The sequence below is a fragment of the Lacerta agilis genome, chromosome 13 (assembly GCF_009819535.1).
Source record: "Lacerta agilis isolate rLacAgi1 chromosome 13, rLacAgi1.pri, whole genome shotgun sequence".
NCBI classification, from domain to species: domain Eukaryota; kingdom Metazoa; phylum Chordata; class Lepidosauria; order Squamata; family Lacertidae; genus Lacerta; species Lacerta agilis.
The window spans coordinates 40,210,667-40,236,202 of NC_046324.1; the positions used below are offsets into that span (position 1 = coordinate 40,210,667).

A 25,536-nucleotide genomic window follows, 5' to 3' on the forward strand; every position below is an offset into this window, starting at 1 on the left:
ACAAACAGGGCTGACTGTTTTGTTGTCTCGTTTTTAGGATATGATGATCCGTCAGAGACAAACTTGATACCGCATAGCATTCACTCTGTCAAACACGGGCAAGAAAATCGTCCCAGACCTATTCGCAGGAAAAGAAGTGTTGGTAAGGAATGGGAAAACCAAACATATATTTTTTTAAAAAAATATGCCATGAGGCAGGGATGGAAGGACTGGTCCTGAAAAATGAGTCTTTTTTTTAAGGGTGGAAAGAAAAATGACCTTATAAACCAGGCATAGGCAAACTCGGACCTCCAGATGTTTTGAGACTACAATTCCCATCATCCCTGACCACTGGTCCTGTTAGCTAGGGATGATGGGAGTTGTAGTCCCGAAACCTCTGGAGGGCCGAATTTGCCTATGCCTGTTAAAACCCAAGGAGGACACTCCCCATACGCTTTATTATTATTATTATTATTATTATTATTATTATTATTATTATTAGTTCTTTTGCACAAGTCAGTCAACTTCTAGTGGGGTAGCTCATCCAGAAAATTATTTCTTTTGCTGCAGCACGCTCATATGGAAATGTGAGTTAGGAAATGCAGAGCAGTGTCTGTTCCTTTCAGTCGTTTTCAGATTAGCCGCCGGCCACAGACCGGTGCAACCCTGAGATCACGTTGGGAAGAGTAAATTAAATAATGGAAAGCCTAAGGGAGCCCAGATCACCCTTCCAGAGAAGAGTCCGCTTGCTGCATCTCTGTGCGACCCATTTCCGGCTTCATTCTCAATCATCAGCCTCTGAGGGGACAGCGGGGAAGAGGAGGCTGGACCGGCATCTCTGTGTTGGGTGTGACAGGTCTTTTTACAAAGCAAATAACATACCAAGCGGCTCAACCTTAGAGGAGCCTGCCCGTTGCATCGCTGCACGAGTTGCTGTTCTGAGAATGCCGGTAGTAGAAATAGTTGTTAGGCTGGAGAAAGCAAGTGGAAGAGCATCTGACCCTCCCCCTCTGGACTTCCTTTTGTACTGCTGCCAATGGCAGAGAATATGCCTCCTCTGCCCAGGGTGGGTGCGCTCCCGAGGGGGGGGGGCGTGACGCGGAGGTTGCCCTCCCAGGCGCAGGATAGCGCTTGGGTGCCCTGCAGCTGGGGGTGGAGTGAGCCGCCCATGGCGGACATTTGGTGCGTCGCCTGCCCGTGACTCCCAAGCCTCCTCCAAGCTGTCAAAACAAAGGGGAAAGGGGGGAATGCTGCCGGCAAAGTGGCACAGCTCCCCCCCTTACCCCAACGGCTCGGGGTAGGCTTGGGAGTCATGGGCGGGCTGAGCGTCGAATGTCACTCCCCTCAGTGAGGGCACCCGGGGCGGTCCGCCCCCCCACCACACACCCCTCCTACGCCTCTGACTGCTGCAAGGGCTGTTGGCACTAGTGTCAGGACGTTGTGGACGTTGGTGCAATGGCAGGTATTGGGGCTACAGCAAATTGTTGCACATCCAACCATAGGAAGCTTCTCTTGCACATGACATTCCGCTACTGCAACTAAGCGTACTGCAAGTTTAGCACTCATTTCTGTATTATCTGCAAATGGTTTTTTTTTTTAAAGTAATTAAAACAGAAATGAGCGCTAAAGTTCCACCATATTCCACTATCATTTCAGAAGTGGCTTTTGGGTTGTGTAAAAAGCCCAAACAGAATGCAAAACTTAGCAGCTACGGAAAAGCATGTGAATGGCGCTGTAGCACTATACTGAATTCCTCTCAACGTTTATAAAGGTATGGGGCTGTTTTGGAGAGAGAACCATTGCCACAAAAATACCATTTGCTTTCCACAGTCAGGCACCAGACAGAAGTACCAAAAACAGTACAGTGAGTTTGCAGCAAAAGTCATCTCTGAATATCCCTGATTGGCTAGTTTCCCAGTTATACCTCCCCCTAATTCCCGAAACACTGCTGCAACTTGTTTTTTAAATGTTTCCTTTCAGAAAAAAAAGAACGAAAAGAAGATAATGGGTTATTATTTAAACTGATATATGGGACTAAATGTATGCAAAAAGACAAACAGTTTACCCAGCACGTTGGGTTAGGGCTAAGCTGATACCCAACGCAGCCTTCAACCTTCACAAACTGTGCCTTACATCATACAAACTGCGGAGCTGGGAGGAAGTCGCTGCAATTTATTTTAAAATATTACATCTATCTTCACCCTAATAAACAGTACTGTTAACAGTAATGTTCTGGCAGAAGCAAGGGCGTTAGAATTAAATGGGTACTAATTGACCTTAAACAGTGGTGCTTTATGAACATGCATTGTTACAACTGGTTCAGCAACCTGCTTGCTCCGAAGATACCCTCTGCCAGATCAAATATAATATCGGAACTATCGGAACAGAAGGCTGCTTTTAAAACGGAGCAGAATTGCTGTCGTCTGGAGGCTGTTTTGCTATCAGGGGGACCTAGATTGCTACCTAGGACTGCCCACTGAAAGCTGCACTGCATTGTGCCTTCTGAAAACACCCGAAATAACACACCAGCCTAGCTGCTTGCTTATTTATTTATTTATTTATTTAAAATACCACCACCCCCCTTTAAAGCCAAAACGCAGAGCTTCATCACAGCTAGGCTGGTGTGTTATTTCGGGTGTTATCAGAAGGCACAAATACGATGACAATCGTTTATATCACACGCAGGACAGGAAGAATAGACTCCCCTACAGTCCCATGGTGGACTTTGGAGAGATCTCCTTAGTTAGAGGATATTCTTGCAAGCTATCTGTACAGTGTGCCAATATATCCTTTCGTTCGTGGTGTCCTGAATGCCCTTATGGGTGAATATTGCAAGGAGATCTCAATATTCAAGTATATCAAAGGATGTCATATAGAGGAGGGAGAAAGGTTGTTTTCTGCTGCTCCAGAGAAGCGGACACGGGGCAATGGATTCAAACTACAAGAAAGAAGATTCCACCTAAACATTAGGAAGAACTTCCTGACAGTAAGAGCTGTTTGACAGTGGAATTTGCTGCCAAGGAGTGTGGTGGAGTCTCCTTCTTTGGAGGTCTTTAAGCGGAGGCTTGACAGCCATCTGTCAGAAATGCTTTGATGGTGTATCCTGCTTGGCAGGGGGTTGGACTGGATGGCCCTTGTGGTCTCTTCCAACTCTATGATTCTATGCTTGCAACGGTTATTGTTTATTATATATTGCAAGAGCAGGGAGAGGGGTTCCCCCTACCATTGCCACACGCAGACCGCGGGGTCCGGCACACAGCTGGCGGACTTGTTTCGAAGCAGAGGCCGTCGCTTATCTGGGCACACCCATTTCCCCCCTCTGCAGAGGAAGCCATTCCTGCCGTCTGCAAAACGCGAACCGTAATTTACGAGATACCTCGGAGTCAGATCGACCCGACGTCTGCTAATTTTCTGATATGGCCGCCGTGCGTGGAGGTGAAGCGTTGCACGGGCTGTTGCAACACCAGCAGTGTGAAATGCCAGCCGTCGCGGATACACCACAGAAGCGTCAAGGTGAGGAGAAATGGAACTCGGGTGCAGCGGGGTGGGTGTTTTGAGGGAAGAGGTGATTCAGCATTTTCTATGCATCCTGTTGTTTACATTTTCCTTGCCTTGGCAGCCAAGGGAGGTTATTCAGTTGTTTGTTTTCATTTTGGTGAATAAATCATCATCATCCAGTGTGAATTCCTATTGGTTCTCACTTGGTTTCACCTTTGCTCGGCCTTCCCCAACCTGGGTACTGGCAGATGATTTTAGACGGCAAGTCTCATCACGCATTGTTGGTATGGCCAGTGACCATGGATGATGGTCCAAAACAGGGGTAGGCCACCTAAGGCCCGTGGGCTGGATGCGGCCCAATCGCCTTCTCAATTCGGCCCACGGACGGTCCGGGAACCAGCGTGTTTTTACATGAGTAGAATGTGTTCTTTTATTTAAAATGCATCTCTGGGTTATTTGTGGGGCATAAGAATTCGTTCATTTCCCCCCTTCAAAATATAGTCCCGGCCCACCACATGGTCTGAGGGACGGTTGACTGGCCCACGACTGACCCCTGGTCCAAAATGACTGGAGGACACCTAAGTTGGGCAAAGCTGCCTTTTAGTGTCTCTCTCACACACACACACACACACACACAAACCCCGCCGGAGGTGCACCGCAAGCAGTGCTGATGGTAAACACTTTAAAGAATAGCTAAGCGAATTAGCTGTGGTGGTGATAAATGAGGGCACTTCCACTAGACAATTTGCTCCAATTCAGTGTTAAAAGAGTGGAATTTCCAGGGTAAAGTGGTGGAGCAAATGGAAAACCACTTAGAAACATGCCTAGAAAGTACGGAACGAGCAGAAAACCACTCGAACCCGTGCTTCCTAGGTGGGGGGGGACAAACAAAGTGTGGACGAGCTCTGAGAGTAGTGAGTTTCGGTGTGCAATACTTTAGTTTCTCTCCCATTATAAGCAAGGGCAAACTGGCCCATTTAGCCGTTTACCACATATGATGCTGCTTTATGCTGAGGGCTCATCCACGTTTGAGTTGGGATAGCTCAGTCAGTAGAGCATCAGGATCTTAATCTGGATGGCCCTCGTGGTCCCTTCCAACTCTGCAATTCTGTTTGTCCTGCCATTTCCCCCCGGGAAAATACACTGCTTACCACTGAATCGGAGCAAACATCAATTGGGTTTTCTGTCTGGTGGACATTGGTTCCAATTCAGTGGCCAACGGTGGGTTTTCCTAGAGAAAGCGCTGGGAGAATCAAAAAAAGCTTCCAGACCCAGCTTTCTAGACATGGGACAAATGTCTAGCCCTTAGTCATCAGGCCATTTGTCTTTCTGGCTTAGTGGTTCTCCAGGTTTTCAGACAAAGCTCTCCCAGCTCTTCCTGAGGACATTTTGCATTCAAACATTGTGTTCCAGCCGAAGTGACTAGCTTTTAGAGAAACCCTGAAAATTAAAACATCCATGTTCACAATGGTAGTGTGGCCTGGAACACACTAGACAACCCTCCCCCTTTTTGCAGAGAAGTATGTAAAGAATGAAGTGCCGCAGATTAGGGGTGGTGTTTTGTTTTAAAAATAAAATATATTTTTTTGTTTTGTTTTATCCCCCTCTGGGGTCAGTTATGACCCCAAATGTGTAGGAATGCTAAATAGCATTAACAAGCAAACAGGCCTGATTATGCCTTTCCCACAAACTCCCACAGCCTGGTTCTTGATTTGAAAATGATAAAATGACTCAGGGGACATTTTGAATGTAAAAATCCTTGTACAGTCATGTTTCCTTAATTAAATATTATGTAGGCTAAATTGGGCTTTTATTTGTGGAAATACAGTGCTTTTGATCTGCTGGTGGGAGGGAAATGTGTTTCATATACGGTATTCTCATCTCCTGGGATTTGAGATTCCTTATGGCTTGATTCCACATTTACTCATTAGGCGAAATCCATTTTTTCTGCTTGCCACAATCTATCAAACAGACATTTTGGAAAATGAGTGGTATTTGTTCATTAGCTTGGGCTTGGTCCCCCTGTTAACTGTATGCAAAAGCTATGAAAAGAAAGTATTCATTCAAATATATTTTGAATACCGGTGTTGTTTTGTATGAAAGAGAATAGGAAGAGGTTTGTATCAACTTTAATTAATTTAATCTGCACATTTTAAGTATCAGCACATGTATACTTAGTGCACCTCGTTGAGTCAGCAACAAGACTAGGTTCTTTGGGTTTATCAATGAGGAAACCTATTATGTATCTGTTTTGTGCAGACGTATAGCTGAAGAAGCGAATAATGAGAAATAGATAAGTACCGGAAATCTGTATTATATATCAGATAAGCAAATTTTGTATAATAGTAAGTTCCTGTGAAAGAGTTTTATCAGTGGGGGAAAGGAAGTTTTTTTTAACATGAGAAGCTCCTGTAAAAATATCAAGATAAAATTTTGTTGGAGCAAATGTTATTGATAAGATACTGCCTGTCCGGGTTGTTTTTTTTCTTTTTTTCTTTTTTTTCTTTTTCTTTTTTTGCTGTGCAAATAGGTAGGCTTTCAGCTGTCACTGATAACTCTTTTATTTAAAATTGGTACCAAGATTTCAATTTGATAGAATAAACGTCCGCACAGTAACGTTCCCTGCACATAGAAAGCCAAGGAGACCAGGTTGCTCTGTTTTCTTATTGGAAGTGTGAACTGCCTTTGTGCAGAGTCACACCATTGGCCCGTCTACATGAGCATCTAAACCTCTGGCTAGCAGCAGCAGCAGCAGCTGTCCATGGTCCTGGGAGCCATGCTCCACGAGATCGTTTTCTTAGCTGGAGATGCCTGGGATTGAACTTCCCTGGTTAATAACTCATAAAATATAGCTATCTCACCTGCCCACACGTACTTGCGTTTCCTTTCCTAATAGCCTGCAGATTGCTATCATCTGATTACTTTCATTTATCTTCTACTTGCTTTGTTACGTTTGTATAAGTTCTTCGGGTGATTTCCATTAAAAAAATTACCACCCAAATACAATTTGTGATAATGACACCAAAAGAAAGCAAATAAATATTAAAACAATAACATTCAAATTAGAATTCTGGATGCAGCAAGCAAACATTAAAAAGTAACAATCCAGTTTTGTTGTTGTTCATTCATCATATAAATACTGCAGTGGTGTTTAATAATAACCCTGTCCGAAATCATCATTTCTCTCTGAAAGTCTAGGTGAAAAGATATGTATTTACTTGCCTTTGCTGAAGAGGCCATATGCATCTCCCGCATGACAAAATTCCATAGGCTGGGGGGGGGGGGGGGGTTGTTGTATTCAGGAGACCCTATCCTGTCCTGACCTATAACTTGTGTTGATAAGCAGCATTGGCTGTTAAGTAAGTGGAAGAACCTATAGAAAGGCTTCCAGAGAAGATCTGAAATACCTGGACAGGTGTGTCTGGGAGAAAGTAAAGCTACTTTGCAACTAGGGTAGCACAGCACCACATCGATCCAAATGCATCTTCCAACTCACCAATTCTGCAATTCTCTCTCACCCACTTGTATTAATCTTAAATTGAAAATAATCCACTTTGGGAAAGGGCGCAGTACTGTTTTGATATTCAGGTGTTTGTTGCCACACACAACCTTCATCAGGCTTCCCGGAACCAATTCTATTTTCAAGCGAGTTCTTAAACACACATATATCTCCTCAATACGCTTGGCAAACATTAATTTTAAAAGCAAAGGAGGATCGGAGACAATTTAATTAACCTGCAGTCTCAAGAACAAACACAGCTGTTTAGCAAACATGAGCTGCTTGCTGCTGCAGCATTTATGGTGGATGGAGATTGTGTTGCTCCTTTTGATGCGGAGAGATGATTGGGGTCCTATCTGCACTGCAGTTAAGCCTGTAAGCGGTTTTGACTTGCCAGAGTTGACTGGTTAGCTCTGAGCATCATTTAACTTGGGCCTCCTTGCTCAGGGTGGGGGAGGCCGGAGGTGCTTGCTGAAGTTGCGGTGTGCCATGAAAATGCTGGCTACTGCTTAGAGCAGGGGGTGCCAGCTAGGAGTCAGAGGGTGCCATGATGCTTGGGAGAGTTTCACTGGTGTCCTGGACTTTGAGCTTTCTTTCTTTCTTTTCTTAAAATGTAAGTCTCTAGCTGTCCTAGAAAGAAAGTTACGGGGTGAATTGTGCTGGTGCCTTCAAAGCAATTTCTGTGAAAGGAGAGTGTGTTGCATCCACCTTGTATATTTTTCCAGGTACAGTGGTACCTCTGGCTACGTACTTAATTCGTTCTGGAGGTCCGTTCTTAACCTGAAACTGTTCTTAATCTGAAGCACCACTTTAGCTAATGGGACCTCCCGCTGCTGCTGCGCCGCCAGAGCACGATTTCTGTTCTTATCCTGAAGCAAAGTTCTTAACCTGAAGCGTTATTTCTGGGTTAGCGGAGTCTGTAACCTGAAGCGTCTGTAACCTGAGGTACCACTGTACTGAGGAATGCTCCCTGCTGCTATTAGACAGCAAGTGTGTGTGTGTGTGTGTGTGTGTGTGTAAAATCAATAAAGAGTGGTCTCCACAATCAGGATCAGCAGGGCAAAGCTGACTTCCCATGGTAAGGTTTGTGTTCTGCCACACCCATCCATTTTTTTGCAGCTAATTTTTGAAATGTGCCCATTGGGCCAAAAAGGTTGGTGACCCCTGGGCTTGAGAACAGAAACGCAGGCACTTGGAACCAGATCACTCGAGTGCTATAGCCAAGAATCTGCTGGGGGCCCTGGGAAAATATGTTTCTGGGAAGCGATAGAAGCATTCCTTAGAAGCATCTTCCCGGTTAGTCATAGGTGAGCATCTGTTACATGACGCATGGGTCATCATTAACATACAACTTGCTCTGGGTCATGATGGCACAGCATGAATTTCCCCAGTAGTAGAAAAAGGGCAGGGGAGCATGCAAAAAGCTGGTCCTAAAAGGTCTACATTGGCTCTTGGTACATTTCTGAGCACAATTCAAAGTGTTGGTGCTGTCCTTTAAAACCCTAAATGGCTTCAGCCCTTTTGTACCTGAAGGAGTGTCTGGAACCCCCATTGTTCAGTCCGGACACTGAGGTCCAGCTCTGGAAGCACACCTTGGAAACACACTTTCAAAAACCATCAGCACTTACCAGACTCCCACCAAACGTCCTCCAAACTCCAACTCTCCACAGGCCTCAAAGGTTGGTGCAAAGGCTTGTGGGATTGCAATGGAAAAGGCTCATGGGATTGCTTGAAGCTGCTTCGACACTGTTTACGGGCCACTTCGAGGTTTAATTTATTTTGTGGCAGTGCGCATGTGCGTGTTCGCCCGTGACTCGAACACAAGCACGTGGGGAGTTGCCTGTAAAAATCTTAAATCCCCCTTTTGTTTGTACAGTTCTTTGGATTTGGATCATCGCTACTCTTGAGAAACTGGATAATTCTTATCTGCTGGTGTTTAGCCGCTTAGATTAACAAGCGACATCACGTTGTGACCCATGCCCACTGTTTTTTAGATGTTGTGCTCCAGAGGTCTTGAGAAAATCCTCCCCCTTCAAAACGTTAATTAAAAACGAGGAGTCACTTCGGAGCAGTGTGTCCTTTGTAGAGAGGGGCTGCCTGACCCCCCCCCCCCGCCACCACACCAGTACTCTCTCCAAACAAGAAAATCCATATTTATTTCCTCCTGCGTCAGATGTACTCTCTTTCTCTCTTTGATATAACTAATTGTTTCTCAAGCTCTTGGGAATTCCCATGTTGCGGAGATGAATGGCTTGAGTGTATCATAATCCAGAAGATCCTCTTTTGGGGTCACACGGAAGGTGGCGAGGGCTGGAGGATGATGGGATCTGTTTTGCTTCTTCCCAGAACGGAGTTGAGAGGCTCCCTTGTTCTGTTCCTATGATGTCAAGCTTATGTAAAAGGCCCCCCTTTTGGGGTTGACAGTGAAAAAAGACCTCCATTTCTCACCCGTGCTTTATTGACAAGATGGTGAGATCATCGCGCCTTCCTTAATAAGCCCCCTCTGACTGCAAGTTTATCCAGTTAGTGGAGAGGTCACTGTGTAGGATGCAAGGACTGCAAAGGCCAAGAGACTGACGAGAGCACTGGGAAGTCAAATGCACTGCCTGTCTTGAGCCAGGGACGCGGTGCCATAAAGCTAGCCTCTCCTCCCTAGGCTGGTTGCTGGAGAATGCTGCCAAATGAACAGGATCAACTGCCCAAGGAAGCTGGATTGTATTGCTTCAGTATCATAATACAGCGGTACCTCGGGTTACATACGCTTCAGGTTACAGACTCCACTAACCCAGAAATAATGCTGCAGGTTAAGAACTTTGCTTCAGGATAAGAACAGAAATCGTGCTCTGGTGGCGCAGCGGCAGCGGGAGGCCCCATTAGCTAAAGTGGTGCTTCAGGTTAAGAACAGTTTCAGGTTAAGAATGGACCTCCGGAACGAATTAAGTACTTTTTTTAAAAAAAAATATTTTATTTGTTGAATGTAAGAAAAACATATAATCAAATACAAGCAATCAAATACAGTGTTCCCCTACCCCCCAAACAGCCCCAACTACGTCCAGGTAATTACATTAGTACTATAATCAACAAAAAAAAAAATATTTCTACAGTTGCTGGTTTAATAAATATAATTCCACATGTTCCCATGTGTTATAGGTGGTTTAAATGCATGTTCTTTCTTGGATGCATATGTAATAAAGGAGGACCACGTTAACCCAAGGTACCACTGTATTCATCTCAGATGGTACATGCATGGTGAATGGGCCAGGCCGTGCAGCTGGAGCTAGTGGAGGGGGAAGAATAGTTCTTTGCATTCCTTACTTAATACCCCAATTGTGAATGCTGCTTTATTATTATTATTATTATTATTATTATTATTAAGGTGGCCCCATGTTGATGTCACGGCGTTCCACTGATGGTGATGTTCTGATGGGCCTTTTCTGTGTAGCAGTCAAAATCGCAGCTGCCCATTCCATACCTTGCTCTGTTCCAGTCCTTTCCCAATGTTAGCGTCCAACAAAATTATTTTTTTAAGAGCATCTGTTCCTTGCTTTTCACAAGACATCCGCTGCCTACAGGCTTACAGTCTTCAGAAGAACAAAAAAGAAAGCATGGCACGCAAGGGAAGAGGGACAGGGAGGGAAGAGGAAGATGAAATTCAAACTCGGGCGCCGCTTTCCAAACAGTTGTTTCCATAAAGACCAGCTGGCACACTTTCAGGGGCAGATGGGGCCTGATGGAGCTGGGCTTCCAGCAAAGCTGGTGAAATGAGCCCTGCTTCCTATCTCTCCCACTGAGGCAGTCTGATGCTCTCACAGCACAGCCGATAGAGTGAGTGGTAATAATTAGACATTTCTTTTTTTAATTGGCTATTCTTAAGGTTCATCACACCACACCAGGAAGCGCAATTAGCTTTAGCCAAATCTACAGGTGAAACTCGGAAAATTAGAATATCGTGGAAAAGTCCATTTATGTAAGCAATTGTTTTCATTAGCTACTGGAGTTTAATATATGAGATAGACTCATGACATGCAAAGCGAGCTATGTCAAGCCTTTGTTATAATTGTGATGATTATGGCGTACAGCTGATGAAAACCCCAAAGTTGAAATTGTTCATTTGGGGTTCTCATCAGCTGTACGCCATAATCATCACAATTATAACAAGCAAAGGCTTGACATATCTCAATTTGCATGTCATGAATCTATCTCACATATTAGTTTCACCTTTTAAGTTGAATTACTGAAAGAAATGAACCTTTCCATGATATTCTAATTTTTTGAGTTTCAAAAATCTTGATTTCCTGGTTCCTTATATAGTCTGCCTGAGTGATTGCCTGTTCTGGAGTGTTACCTTTTCTGGAATATTAATCTGGTTTCACGCCGTTGTACTCGTCGTTGCATTTTTAAAAACTATTTTAAATGAAACAGTATAGCCTAATATTAAAAAGTCAGTCACATTGATTCCCACCTTGACTTCCCATATTTCACAATGATTCTAATGTCATGGAATTCTACTCAATATTGATCCAGAGCAGAACTCCAGTGTATCGTTAGCAGAGTAAAAATTTAAACACGTTGCAGGATTCCCCCCCCCCAAAAAAAATAGACCAGAGGCAATTATATTTCATCCAGCAGAGTTTTACTGCTAGTGAAGGCAAATGAGTATAATGGTCACAAATCCAATACAGTCAGGATTGGCACAGTCCACAAGAAATCCAGTTGCAGCAGACTTAACTTAAAACTTACAACAAGTAAGTTTGAGCATGTCTCTGAACGAAAAAAAAAAGAGAGATTTAGTTACACACCAGCAACATTCAGTTTGCTTCCTGGACTTCTGCCACACCAAGGAATCGCCAAACTGAAACTTCTAAATCATGCATCATGCTATCAATCTGCACCTTTACTCACACATTCCAGCAATCTTCTCTCCCCCCCCCCCCGTATTCGTATGGAGTCCAGTAGCCTTTAAATGTTAATTTCTACTGAATTAAGGGCATGGTGTAGCCGTTGCTGAGCCTTGTGTGAAATGTAGTAGCGTTAAACCCATCTTGGCAATAGGCTGCTGGTGACTAAACAAATGAATGCCTTCCATTTACCAAATTGCCCTTTCGTAATTTGATCTCCACATATCTTCTCTGTCTACCCGGACAGCCTTTCTCCCTTGTCATGTAGTTAAGAAGATGCTGTCTTCTGTTGCGCGTTTCCAGTAGGATGGATGAATGTTGTAAATCCACTTTGCCTTCCAAAAAGCCCCATCCATTAATTCCTTTCCCCCTGAAGCATAATCCAGCTATCGCTTCTTGAGCCACTTTGTGCAAACATTCTTGGTCTCTCAGCTGTCACTTTTCTGTCCTGCTGGCTTTTGTGTTGTCTATTTAAACCCCAACAGAATGCCAGACCTGTATCCCAGCGCTCTAGCCTGACCCTTGCGGCCCTTTGGGGATATGGACCACTTCCATCGGCCGTCATTCCATCGCACTGTTGCTAATCCACTTGAGAGCTGCGGCAAATAAACGTCCTTTGAGAAACGTGACTCCCGTTCCAAAAGGCATTCCATCATGGGGGAGCTCTTCAAGATTTTTTTTCTTTTTAATGGCTACTGAAAAGTTTATGCAGAAAGTTCTCCCCTAAATTAATTTTTACATTATTAAACAAGATCTGCCAATATATAACATGGATTCTTTTTGACGGATTTGAAATATTTTTAAAAAAATCTATCTAGAGATAAAAATAGAAAGGTTTTTGTGCAGCGTTTGTGACCAAGGGAAGATGCCCGGGCGCCAGGATGGCGTCTGATGTCTCCACCATCTGGAGGTGCGTGCCTGGGGATCCATGGATCTTGACTGTTTTAACGCATTAGCAACAAACCCTGTAGAATTGTATCCATTTATCTGCGCAACCAGAACGAATTTCAGGAACCGAAAAGTCTTATTGAAAAACACAACACAACTTTCAAGCTGCTTGGCCCTCCAAATGGCTACTGGGTATTCCGTTTTGGCGAGTGTAACACCGGCTGAAGGAGCCATTTGGCCACCTACCGGTAGTTTGTATATCTGACTTTCTAACACTGGCGTCATCTATTGCAATCAGTGTAGGCTCCCCACATTGTGGCTTGCAGCTAAGGAACATCTTAAGAAGGCTGCCATCTTAAGTGGGATACCTGAAAGCTGAGCATGTGTGTGTCGCTCAGTGTCAGAGCATCTGCTTTGCATGCAGAAGGTCCCCGGGTTCAACCCCTGTCATCTCCAGGTGGGGCTGGGAGAGATAACTTGCATGAAATCCTGGAAAGCTGCTGCCAGCCAGTGTAGACAGTACTGAGCTAGGTGGAACGATGGACTGACTACATGCAAGACAGCTGTGTTCCTGTGCCCCTTGTTTGTTAGCTTTTAAAATATTTTTTTGGTAAAGGTTTTCTTAGTTTACAAAAGCACATGCATTGTCTTTTTCAGGTTGTGTTTTCTACAGTTGTTGTGAGACATTACTTGGGTCAAACATTTATAGAGCTGACTGTACCTGCTAATTGGCTCAGTACTATCATTATGGAATCTCCAAACACTTTGTTATCATACGTGTATAGTATGCTTAGCTTAAGGAGTATGTGTGCTCTTTATAGTTTATCTGCACTGGGAGAATTTTTATATTTTTGATTTTTGATTACAGTTTATTTCTGACACATGTAATTTTCCCCATTGCTGATTCATTCCAATGTCTGAAATAAGTGCAGCCAATATGAAAGTTGTTCCATTATTGCTGGTGTTCTTGTCTGTATCTTTGATTACAAAGGTCTTAATCTGTGTTTTGTTGTTGTGAATGCGACCGGCTTAGTCATCCTTTGATGCCGGGTGACTCAGATTTGCCATACGTTTTCCTTCAAACTTCGCACTTGGTTAGAATTTAGACCATGCCAGAGGCGGCTCGGAGCGTATTGCTTCAACCCATGGGTGACCTTTCGAGCAAAGCATTCTTACGAGTCGTAGCCTGCTGTAAATCTATCTTGGTGGAAAACTGTCAGCCTTGGAAAATGTTGCAAATGCGAACGTTTCAGACATGACGTCTGTCGACAAAACAACTGTGGCCAGTGCTAACCCTAGAAAGATCGGTGGATATCTCTTCGCCTCCCAAAGCATCTGTGATAACTTGTTTGAACCTCTAAGAAATAAGTTTAGGGAGCGTTCCTCCCTGTCCTTCAGATGCCTTGACATGGTGCCTCTTACGTACTAATGAAAAAAAAAATCTGTTGGGTACTATGAATTAATTCCATAGAGATTTTGGATTAGTGGAAATATCATGCTTTGGTACAGGAAGTAGAAGGGTTCAGCAGGGCTCATGCCTTGCATGTAGAACAGGGATATGGGATTTATGGCTTTTGCAGATGCTGTTGGGCTTCAACACCAGTTAGACTCAGCCAGCATTACCAGTGGTTGGGGATGAGGGTAGCTGTAGTCCAGGAACACCTGCAGAGCCATAGGTTACCCACCCTTGATGTAGAACACCCCAGGCTTAATCCCAACCGTCCCCAGAGCACCAAAGGATTTCTGGTAGCCAGGCTGGAAAAGACTCCACCTGAGATCTTGGACATCTGGTCCGAGGCAGTGAAGATAATACTGGGGGGTGGTGGCTAGATGGAAAACTGGGCTGTAGGAAGCTGGACTCATCATGTGCTCTCAAAGCAATAATGCAATGTGCTTCTCAGCTTGGATGAATAGCATGTTCCAGCTGTTGAGCGTGTGTGCAGCTGCACACTTCGCCAGACGCTGCTCTTCTAGGTGCTCTGACAACCCCCCTTCTTACAGGACAGTCCTGTTTTCTGTTCCTTGGAAGAGTTTTTCTGTCGTGTCAGTGCACAAAATATAAACAGAAAATTCAGAATATTCAGAGCATAAATCACTTCCACAGCCTGCTTATTTACCTGTTGTTCGCTTTAAAATATGGAACAAATGAACTTCAAAAAACTATTGACTGTAAGGTGCACAGTTAATCCATGTGACCTAAGTCTCTTGGTGCACAGTTAATCCATGTGACCTAAGTCTCTTGACAGCCAAAGGACTAGATTTGGGTTGACATTGTCCTTAGGCCTTGGGGCAAAAATGAGAGTGCCTGAAAAACCTACGAATTGTCTTGTGACTTTGTCTGATTACAAATCTTGATGGGTACGATGGATGGCAGTGTTCCTCTTGAGTAGCAGTCGCTGGGGAACAACAGCAGAGGAGTCCTGCCCTTGGGCTTCCCAGGGGTATCTGATTATCCACTGTGGGAAGCAGGATGTTGGACTAGATAAACTTTTGGTCTGATTCAGCAGGACTCTTGTTCTTATTTTTGGTGCCTTGTAGTCCACAGATGCCAAGAATTAGCTTGATAGGCTCATAACTCACCCTGGGACTTCGTTGTCTTCCACTCTCCATACACACCCCGTCTCCAAGTTCATTTGGGGAGGGACTTCCTGGTTGCATCTTGCTTAGCATCTGACTGAATGATATGTTCGAGAATCACACGGTTTATGATGGTTTTGTTGTTTTTATATTTTCCTCAGAGGTGTGCCGCATAGCTTGTTTCCTTGAGTAATCTGATCATTTCAGCTTCTACTTTGGATATGCCAGATTGGCTGATCTTTGGACACCTGCTGGCTTACAGTCTTGTCTTTCGGGTAGGAGGTTTGGGTGAGATGGCCTTTAAGGTCCTTCCAGCTCTTTTGGGGAAGCCCTGTTAACATGACGGGCTGTATTTTTGCCCTTTCATACAGTGTTCTTTGCTGGTTTCTCTTTGCCCCACTTTTTTGGGTGCTGCTGGATACTCTGAGGCCACAGTGAGGCTTTGCAGGCAAAAGCAATGCCTCTCTGTGCCATTGGCTTGCCTGCTCTGATGTCACAGCAAGCCTAGGATTAGATAGTTCAGTGCTAAGTGGAGAGAATTTGAATCCAGAGGCGTAGAGGCAACATTTTTTAAATTAACCCCCCTCTCTGCCAGTTATCAGAGGGTTGCAGGACTACAGGGAGACACACACTGGCCTCTGCCATCAGCCAGGGTGCCAAGACTGCACCCCAGAGCAAAATATCATGGGATAGGGGAGACCAACTTGGCCATGAAGGAGCAGGTGTGCTAGTGTTGGCTCTCCTCTCCCCCCACCCCCATTCCTTTTTCATTGCATCTGTTTAGTGATCCTGTGGGCTGTCTTGTCTTTTAATACCACAGTGCTTAAAAAAATTAAATAAATCGGGTGCTTTATCTGTGTTAAATATTAATAATTGTGGTAGTAGCTGCAGTCTGTGATGACAACATTATAGTAATAGCTGCCCGAGACACAAAGATCTTTCAAACCGAAACAGGGGTTTTGGAGACATTTGTTGACGATTTTTGCTGCTTTGTAATACGGGTTGGCAGGAAATGATCAAAGGGGGTTTGCATACCAGCAGGGCTTTTGTTGGCAAAGGAAGGGGAACAAGCCAGAGGGGAAGGGCTCTCGAGCTCTAATAGCTAGAGGAGGAGCCCCTGCCTGCGTGAGAGCAATGGACTCTGGCTTCCCTCCTGCCAAGGGAGTAGGTGAAATTCTTCTCGAAAAGAAAGGCAGCATCTTTCAGCAGCCGGAAGTTATCCAAGATAGTCGGACAAGCATTTATAATATGAGTGGCTCCTGGCCAAATACTACTCAGACCTGGGTTCCCAGCATAGCATGACTTCCCTTGTGGGCTTGCTTGTTTTAAAACGTCCTGCTTTTTGCATCTGGGGTATTTGGGCAGCTGTAATGTGTTTTATACTTTTTTTTCTGGAAAGAAACGAAGAAGGCACCACCGGTCCTTATAACGAAAGGTCCCGAAATGTAGATTCGCTTGGAAATTGGTAGATGGGAAGCCAACAATATTTTATTCTTACCTCTTGGAAAGACAGCAGAAATGTAAACCACTGAGGCCCAGAGAATAAGACCTTTAGCAATTCTTTTTTTAAAAAAAAACCTTAAGCAATAAAATAGGAATGTAAATACCGTTGGGTGTTTACGATCTGATTACTGTGAATGAGGCTATTGCCATGGTTTCATCTGAACCGTTCGATGCTCCGAGACCCTTCAGGATGAAAGAATGTCTAAACGTGCAAAATAAATCAATGAATGAATAAACTAAAGTGACCCTGGATTGGAGTCTGGGGTGTTGGGGGGCGGGAACACCCGCTCCTTAATATTTATTCAATATCTGTGGATGTTTCCTGACTGCAGAGTCATCTCAAGGCCTTTTGCTGCCTGAGAGAAAGGCCCCATCTGCACTATGCATTTAAAACACTGTGGTACCACTTTAAAGAGCAATGGCTTCCCCCAAAGAATCCTGGGAAATGGAGTTTAAGGATGCTGAGAGTTGCTAGGATACCTCTATTCCCCTCAAATTTTTCAGAGTTGTGTAACAATCTACTTCTCTTCCCATGGAATTATGGGAACTGTGCCCCTATGAGGGAAATAGGGGGTCTCCTAGCAACTCTCAGCACCCTTACCAACTCCATTTCCCGAGATTCTTCGTGGGAAGCTATGTCTGCTAAAAGTGGCATCATAGTGCTTTGATAGTGTAGATGGGGCCAGAGATGGGGACCCCCAATTCCATGTACAGTGGTACATTAGTTCTCAAACTTAATCCGTTCCTGAAGTCCGTTCCAAAACCAAGGTACACTTTCCCATAGAAAGTAATGCAGAATGGATTAATCTGTTCCAGACTTTTAAAAACAACCCCTAAAACAGAAATTAAACGTGAATTTTACTACCTAATGAGACTATTGATCCATAAAATGAAAGCAATAAACAATGTACTGCAGTCACACAATCATTCAGTCAATCAATCGGTAGCTGAACTGGGTTTCACACTGTCACAAAAAGAGTCGCAAAAACACAAACACAAAATAAATAGCAAAAACAGACAGACCTCAGCGTAACACTCAAAACGGACCCCTGACCATTAGGTGCAGTCGCAGACGACTCTGGGGTTGTTGCGCTCATCTCGCTTTATTGGCCGAGGGAGCCGGCGTACAGCTTCCGGGTCATGTGGCCAGCATGACTAAGCTGCTTCTGGCGAACCAGAGCAGCGTACGGAAACGGCGTTTACCTTCCCGCTGGAGCGGTACCTATTTATCTACTTGCACTTTGACGTGCTTTCGAACTGTTAGGTTGGCAGGAGCAGGGACCGAGCAACGGGAGCTCACCCCGTCGCGGGGATTTGAACCGCTGACCTTCTGATCGGCAAGCCCTAGGCTCAGTGGTTTAACCCACAGCGTCACAGGCGTCCCGTATATTTGTAAAGAAAGCAGCTATTACAAAGACCCCCATAAGCTTTTGGCCCCTTTTCAAAGGAAGCAAAACCCATTCGGCAGCACTACACCTCGAACTCCTCACCTCTTGGAAGTAACAATGCTTTTCTGCTGCAGAACGGGATAACACAAAAAACCCACATGCTCAGTCCAGCTGCGTACACACCCTGTCAGAAAATCGGCCGCAGTGCCAATTTAGCAGGGAGAGCCGAGTGACGACGGAGCCCAAATCCGGTTCCTGAACAGCTCCCCTGTACCGTTGCCAATTTTATTTATTAAATTTACATCCGGCCTGCCTTCTATAATTTGAGCCCAAGGCAGTATTTGTAGGGTTCCCAGGTGGTCGCTTTAGCAGGCAGCGACCGCATCCGGACTTCCTTAGCTTCAGGAAGGTTGCTGAGCCATGTGCCTTTAAGCCAGGTGTGTGCAGACGTCAGACTTGCAGGGTTTTCATAGGTTTGCGCTAGAACACCCAAGGCTCACCAGCAGCAGGAGCCAGAGGCAAAACAGTGGTTCAAGGAGCCAGATCCAACATGCTGGCTTATGGGGCAGAGCCAGTTGCTTCTCCCAACACCGGGTGTCAGGCACAGAACTTGCTTGCCCATGCAAATCTACACCTGAGATGCTGCAGAACAGAGATTCTAACAGCCCAGTATTTTTTCTTCGCTTGTGTGTGTGTGTGTGGAGAGGTCTTTTAGTTGCCGCTAATTGTTTAAAAATTAGCAGCCAGAAATCCTTACTGGTCTTCTACAAACCCTCTAGCAAACCAATATACCCTGATTTGCATTTTGCTTGTCCCTGCTTTTTCAAACCATGCCCTTGAAGCTCTGCAGTAGCTCTCAACTCGAGCAGAGGAGTCACTGCCGGTGAGGTTTGTCCTATTCCTCATCCAGCTAAAAGGATGTCTTATTAAGACACTTGCTTCTGCGTGCGCGCATGCAAATGGCCCCCTCCTCCAGCAGGATTGGGACGGTCTTGCGTAACTGGACACTTGAAACTCTGTTCTTTGTTGACCTAATGCATTAACAAGCCTTTAACGCCTCTATGTTTTTAATGCAGGTGGCAAAAGTGGAATATGTTAGAAAAAAGCCAAAATTAAAAGAAGTCCTGGTGAAGCTAGAAGAGCATATGGAATGCACCTGTACGTCGTCAAATTCTAATTCAGATTTTCGAGAAGAAGAAACGGGTATGTTGACATACGGGTGGGGATGGGCTTTAATTTAAGCTGAAGCATCTGGGTATGATGTTCTCTAGGGAGCAGGGAAGGGGTCTCAAGCACTTAAAACCAGGAGAGGAGAACAGGTGGTGGTGAGAAGTTCCAGCCACAGCATTTGCAACCGTGCTTTACTCATTTACTTAAATATTCTTATATCACTCCTTTCTGATAAAACGTTCAAGGCGTCTTGCAACACAGTATCGGGATACAATACAATAAAACACAAATTTGGCAATTAAAAAGCAGCGATAGGTGGCAGATTGTGGGTTGCGGCCAATTAAATCTTACTTAAGAGTAGACCCACTGAAATCAGTGGATTTAAATTTAAGGCCACTGTGTGTGTGTGTGTTACTTAGCGGGCTACAACGCTGTAACTTAAAACCGAGGATTCACATGCTAGGAGAGCTAAAATTATCATCTAGGCAGACCAAATGCCTAAGCTCTTCGTAAAGTGACGAAAGGCCTTTGGAGAGGGAGCGTGGAGAGTCTCCTTAGTTAACTTTGACGTCATCCCCTTCCTCTAGGCAACTCAGAGCAGCACATGAGGGTTTCCCCTGGTGGCATCTCAGCCAGGTGTAGTGGCCTGGAACCCATGCCTTTCTGGCTTTATATCAGGAGATGGAGATTTGCATTGTTTATAGCTAATGGCCACTACAATATAATTCACAAAACACCTGGAGGAAGGTAACACACAAATGTTCAGAAATGTGGGTTGTTGGTTTTTTTTTACCTGGTCAAGTTCCTCTTACCAATTAAACAAATTAAAAATTCCCTTGGCAGTCAGTGCTGTTTCAGATCAAAAGGGCAATCTGTAGATTTCTCACTGCTAGCAGATGCAGAGCTACCCTATTACAGGTAACAAACTTGTTGACATCGGGCAATGACCATCTAGTTTTTAAATAACTCCCTTGTAAAAATTGTAATCAATCACTAGGTGAGTTGTATAAAGGGCAAAACAGAGTACTGTCGTACCTCGGAAGTCTAACACCTTGCGAGACAAACATTTTGGCTCCCGAACGTCACAAAGTGATTGTTCTGGTTTGTGAACGTTCTTTGGAATGTCTGACAGGGCTTCTGATTGGCTACAGGTGCTTCCTGTAGCCAATCGGAAGCCGCGCCTTAGTGTTCAAACGTTTTGGAAGTCGAACGGACTTCCGGAACGGATTCCATTCAACTTCCGAGGTACGACTGTATAGCATAAGCAGAGGTGAAAGGGCAACAGGCAGATTACGAAAGAAATCTCTAAAAACCAAGCACTGTTTTAGATTTGGCTTTACGCTTGTTGCTGTTGTTTGGCTGGCAAATGAGCTCCCGTTGCTCGGTCCCAGCTCCTGCCCACCTAGCAGTTCGAAAGCACGTCAGAGTGTGAGTAGATAAATAGGTACCGCTCCAGTGGGAAGGTAAACGGCGTTTCCGTGCGCTGCTCTGGTTCGCCAGAAGCGGCTTAGTCATGCTGGCCACGTGACCCGGAAGCTGTCTGCGGACAAACGCCGGCTCCCTCGGCCTATAGAGCAAGATGAGCGCCGCAACCCCAGAGTCGGACACGACTGGACCTGATGGTCAGGGGTCCCTTTACCTTTTTAAGGATTAATGGGAAAGGGGCATTTGTTCAGTCATGGAGTACATGCATCCTTTTCATTCCATTCCCGGCATCTCCAGGTAGGTTTGGGAATCACCCCCTGCCAGATACCATGGAGAGTATCTGCCTGCCAATGTAGACACCTATTGAACTAAACAGACCCAATGGCCTGACTCATACAATTTAAGACAGCTTCCTGTGTTCCTTTGGCCATTCAGTTATAATTCTGAACACACTTATTGAGGAGGGAGTGGGGCTGTGGTACTTGCTCTACTCTCACGTGCAAGATAAGCATAGAGCTTGAAAGAACCTGTACCCCAGGATATACCCAGTTGCGGTTGCAGAGCCTGTACCCCAGGGTTAACCCATACTGTGTCCAGTTATGGTTCCTTCTCCCCCCACCAGACGTGCTGGCTGGGGTTGATGGAGTTGGGAGTGCATAGGTTTGTACATAAATGGTACAGGGGCAAGAGATATGAGTGGTCTTGATCCCACTCTTCTTTTTACATCAGTTTCATTTGGTATCTGAATGGTTCTGTCCCAAATGCTATGCAATTTCTGCACCTGGCACGTAATAATCTTGGAGAGGTGGAACTAAACACCCTAACCAGGTGGAACAAATTACTGTTCTTTTATTTTATTTTTTGGAAAAGGGATAATGGAAACGATTGATCTTTTTTTAAAAAAAAAATCAATAAATGCATTGCCTTTGGGTGTTTTCTTCTTCTTCTTCTTCTTCTTTTTACTCCATCCCTGCCCTTGTGTCAACAGGAAGGCCTGGGGGGAAAGGTAAAAAACGGAAAAGAAAAAAGTTAAAACCCTCATAAAAAAATACTGCCGATGACCAGGTAGGACCTGTCTGCTGAAACTACCCTTAACACCACAAGCAACTGAAAAATATAATCAGCTATTCTCACTCTCCCATCTAATCACTGTTCAAAAATCTTTACACGTGGCTGTTTCGGAGCAGCCAAGAAATCAGAGAATGATTGGCTCAGATAATTCTTTTCACGAGTTTCTTTCCCCTCACATCCTTTCTTCCCTTCCCTTTCCATAATTTAATTTTGGAGGGATTAATATTAAACTCTTGCAATCTGCAGGTCCCTGTTGTTTTTGAATTGCCGTTGATTTCCAAGGGTGGTTCAGGTGTTCTGTGATAATACTGAAATGCTGTTGATCAAGGATTAATATTTGCTTGATATTTGTTGCATTTACATAACACCCTTCTCTCCAAGGAGCTCGAGGGGGTGGGGGACACAGTTCTCCCTCTCCTCACCTAATCCCCACAACAGCCCTGTGAGGTAGGTTAGGCCGAGAGGCAATGAATGGCCCAAGGTAAGCCTTCATGGCCAAGAGGGGATTTGAACCCTGGTCTCTCAGGTTTAAGTCTGGCACTCCAATCACCACACCACACTGGTCCTCAAACACGCACCATTAATAAAATATGGCCTGCCGCTTCTGTTCCTATTCCAGCAGGCTTGTACCAGATTTGAACATGGCCCTAGTCTTCAGGGATATATATATTAGGAACCAAGGGTGTAGAGTTTTGCTGTAAGAAGATCTGTATCATCAGGCACGCCCCATAGAAGAAATCTCCCTTGAGGTAGTAGAGATGAAGGCAAAGGTTCCTGGGTGTTGCACTGAAAAAGCTGAATTTAACGCACTGCGCAATGCGCAAATGATATGTGTAAAGGAACTGAATGTATTCTATGTCAACTGGATAGTCTTTATGAACTACTGGGGGGTGGGGGTGGGGAGAGAGAACCGTTAAGGGTAGTACTCTGGTCTGTTTCAAGTCCTGTCTTCCAGGTGAGCCCAGAACTTGTGGGAACTGTATTATATAAGGAAAGGTTTAAATCTAAGCATGCAACACAGTCAAAAGATAACAACGACGAGTGCTTTCTTGGCTGTCGTTAGGAACCCTGCACATTTGTGGTTTTATCCTGTATTTTTATGTTGTGCACAGCCCTGAGATCCTCTGGTGAGGGGCAGTATATAAACTTGATGATGATGATGATGACCATCATCAGGGGTCCCCAAACTAAGGCCTGGGGACCGGATGCGGCCCAATTGCCTTCCCAATCCGGCCCGCGGACGGTGCAGGAATCAGCATGTTTTTTACAAGAGTAGAATGTGTCCTTTTATTTAAAATGCATCTCTGGGTTATTTGTGGGGCATAGGAATTCGTTCATATTTTTTTTCCAAAATATAGTCCGGCCCCCCACAAGGTCTGAGGGATGGTGGACTGGCCCCCTGCTGAAAAAGTTTGCTGAACCCTGATCATCATCATCATCATCATCCAGAAGGGGCATGGGCCCCACTTTTCTGTGACCACTGGACGGCTCAGTCGGTTAGAGTGTGGTGCTGAGAGTGTCAAGGTTACGGGACTCTATGATTCTACATAAATACGACTCATCTCATGGCACTGCCGAGATGTTGAAAGGTTCAGCTCCATTTGTGATGGGGCCAGTCCCAAAGGTCCTTCCCATATCCATTCAGGGAATGGAGTGTGGAAAACTCCGGTGGTGCTAGCACTTTAATGCCTATTTTTTTTAAAAAAAGCAAGGGTGTCAAGTTGCCTCCTCCTGCTCCCTGCTCCCCCCCACCCCATTTTGCCTCCATCTCTCACCATTCCTGACCACTGGCCTTGCTGGTTTGCGGTTGGAGGCTGACCACCTCCGTAAGGCCGCAAGTTTGCAACCCCTGAATTAAAGTGTGAGAAGGGCGCTCCCAATACCCCTGTTATATCATATAAAGGCTCAGTCAGGAATGAGGAGGGGGGGTCCCCCAAAAAATGATCTTAAGAGGGAAGTTCAGTCTTTTAACCGTCGAATTGCCTTGTGCCCCCCATCCCTTTTCTCTTTCTCTTTTTGCAGATGTAAGGTGAAAATAAGCTAGAAAACATTTCTCTCTGGGACATGGATGTACATTGTTTGTTACATTCCTGAACCTACTATGTATGGTGCTTTAATGACTGTATACTTCATTCATTCTCCTACGTTGGGGGGGAAATTGTCTTAAAGAAAGAGAGAGAAAGAGAGAGAGAGAGAGACTTCACGAGAACAAAGAGACAATGTACATTTGTTTAATACGACATCAAAGCAAGTATTGTAGCACTCTACGAAACAATACGAAAGTTTCCCTGTCCAAACAACAACAACAACAACCCAAGAAGACAACTCAAGAAAAAAATGGCATTGGTAGAGGAATACCAAAAGTACCCTGGCAACACGACAAAAGACAATGCTAAATTAAGTGAAGAACAGATTTCCTCTGGGAAGAGCAGTCAATGGTGCTTTCTTTTCTGTTTGTTTTTGTCAAGAAATGTGTCTGCATTCTTGATAAAGGTGGATGGACATTGATGGATGGACACTGATGGAGTTTAGGCACACATACAAAAAAAAAAAGAAAGAGCAGGAATGTATCAAATGTCACAGCAGACACTTATAGAAGCAGTGCGATTTTGCTTGACGGTATTTTAACGTCTATACAAAAAAAAATCCTTCTGGGGCGCCTTAAGTGGATGTTTTTTTTTTTGTTTTTCTTTTTTTTACACCATAAAGTTATTATTAAGCTTTCTTTTTACTCTTTGCCTAGCTTTTTATTATCCTTTTTGGACTACATTTACCAATAACCCATATAGAAGACTGCTGTAGCGATGGCGAAGCGGGACAGACAGACAAGTATGGAATTTCTCCTAGTGGGATGCAAACTAATGAGATGTATTAAAATAAAAATGGTATACCTATGCATAATTTTCTAAATGTTTCTTGGTTTATGTCCCGTTTCCACTCTCCTCCCTCCCTCCCCACTCCTCCACCCCAACCCAACCTCCTCCGTTCCCGCACACTTTATTTAAAAACAGTGGCTTTTCAAAAGTGTTGCCGGGGCTTGTCCGTTTGTGTTTTTGTTGGCAAAAAGGATTGTAATGATGGAAGGTTTGGTGCTGCTGATCTTCCTCTGCCATGTACAGCCACAGAGCAGAGATCGGGTGGAGGTGAGGCGAATTCTTCAATGCATTTTCGTTGAGATGAGGCAACAGCAAGGCCCAATAGTATTGGCCCTTGTGCGTGTCAAAGGATGCCCGAGAATATACCCAGAATCCTCAGCAACGTGCAAGAGTTTTGTGGCTGATGCCCACCGTTTCCTTGACAAGACAGGCTAACAGACCTTCCTGAGGGGAAGAAGTTTGAAAATCACTGTTTTGTTCTGTTTTTTAGAGACAAAATAACCCAGCGCCACAACTCCCTGATGTGCATAAGCAACCGTTGGCTATATGCGAGCAGTTTGTTTGTTTGTTTGTGTGTGTGTGTGTGTGTGACTTTGGGTGTGTGTGGGGAAAGACACCAGTTGCTGATCAGTGATGTTGTGGTAGCAATTGCCATGCCTCTCCGTAGACAAACCCCTTTTACTATTTCACATGTTTAATCTATGTGAGATGTACAAACTCTTCTTGTTGTCCGTATTGTATGATGTCACTGTGGCACGGGGGTG

At 44.7% G+C, this 25,536-nt stretch overlaps 1 protein-coding gene across 3 annotated transcripts in view; it reads left to right on the plus strand.

Moving 5' to 3' along the window:
• The window catches only part of PDGFA (platelet derived growth factor subunit A), a 63,172-nt gene extending 38,375 nt beyond the window's left edge, over window positions 1-24,797 (plus strand). For 2 of the 3 annotated variants that reach the window (XM_033166893.1, XM_033166892.1), the window contains exons 3-7: window positions 38-142; window positions 3,305-3,492; window positions 19,307-19,433; window positions 21,814-21,890; window positions 23,919-24,797. In XM_033166893.1, coding sequence (XP_033022784.1) covers window positions 38-142; window positions 3,305-3,492; window positions 19,307-19,433; window positions 21,814-21,869 — 476 coding nt within the window. In that variant the 3' untranslated portion in view covers window positions 21,870-21,890; window positions 23,919-24,797. The remainder of the gene's footprint in view (window positions 1-37; window positions 143-3,304; window positions 3,493-19,306; window positions 19,434-21,813; window positions 21,891-23,918) is intronic. The other variant, XM_033166894.1, reaches the window with a different exon arrangement.
• Window positions 24,798-25,536: the final 739 nt, after the last annotated feature.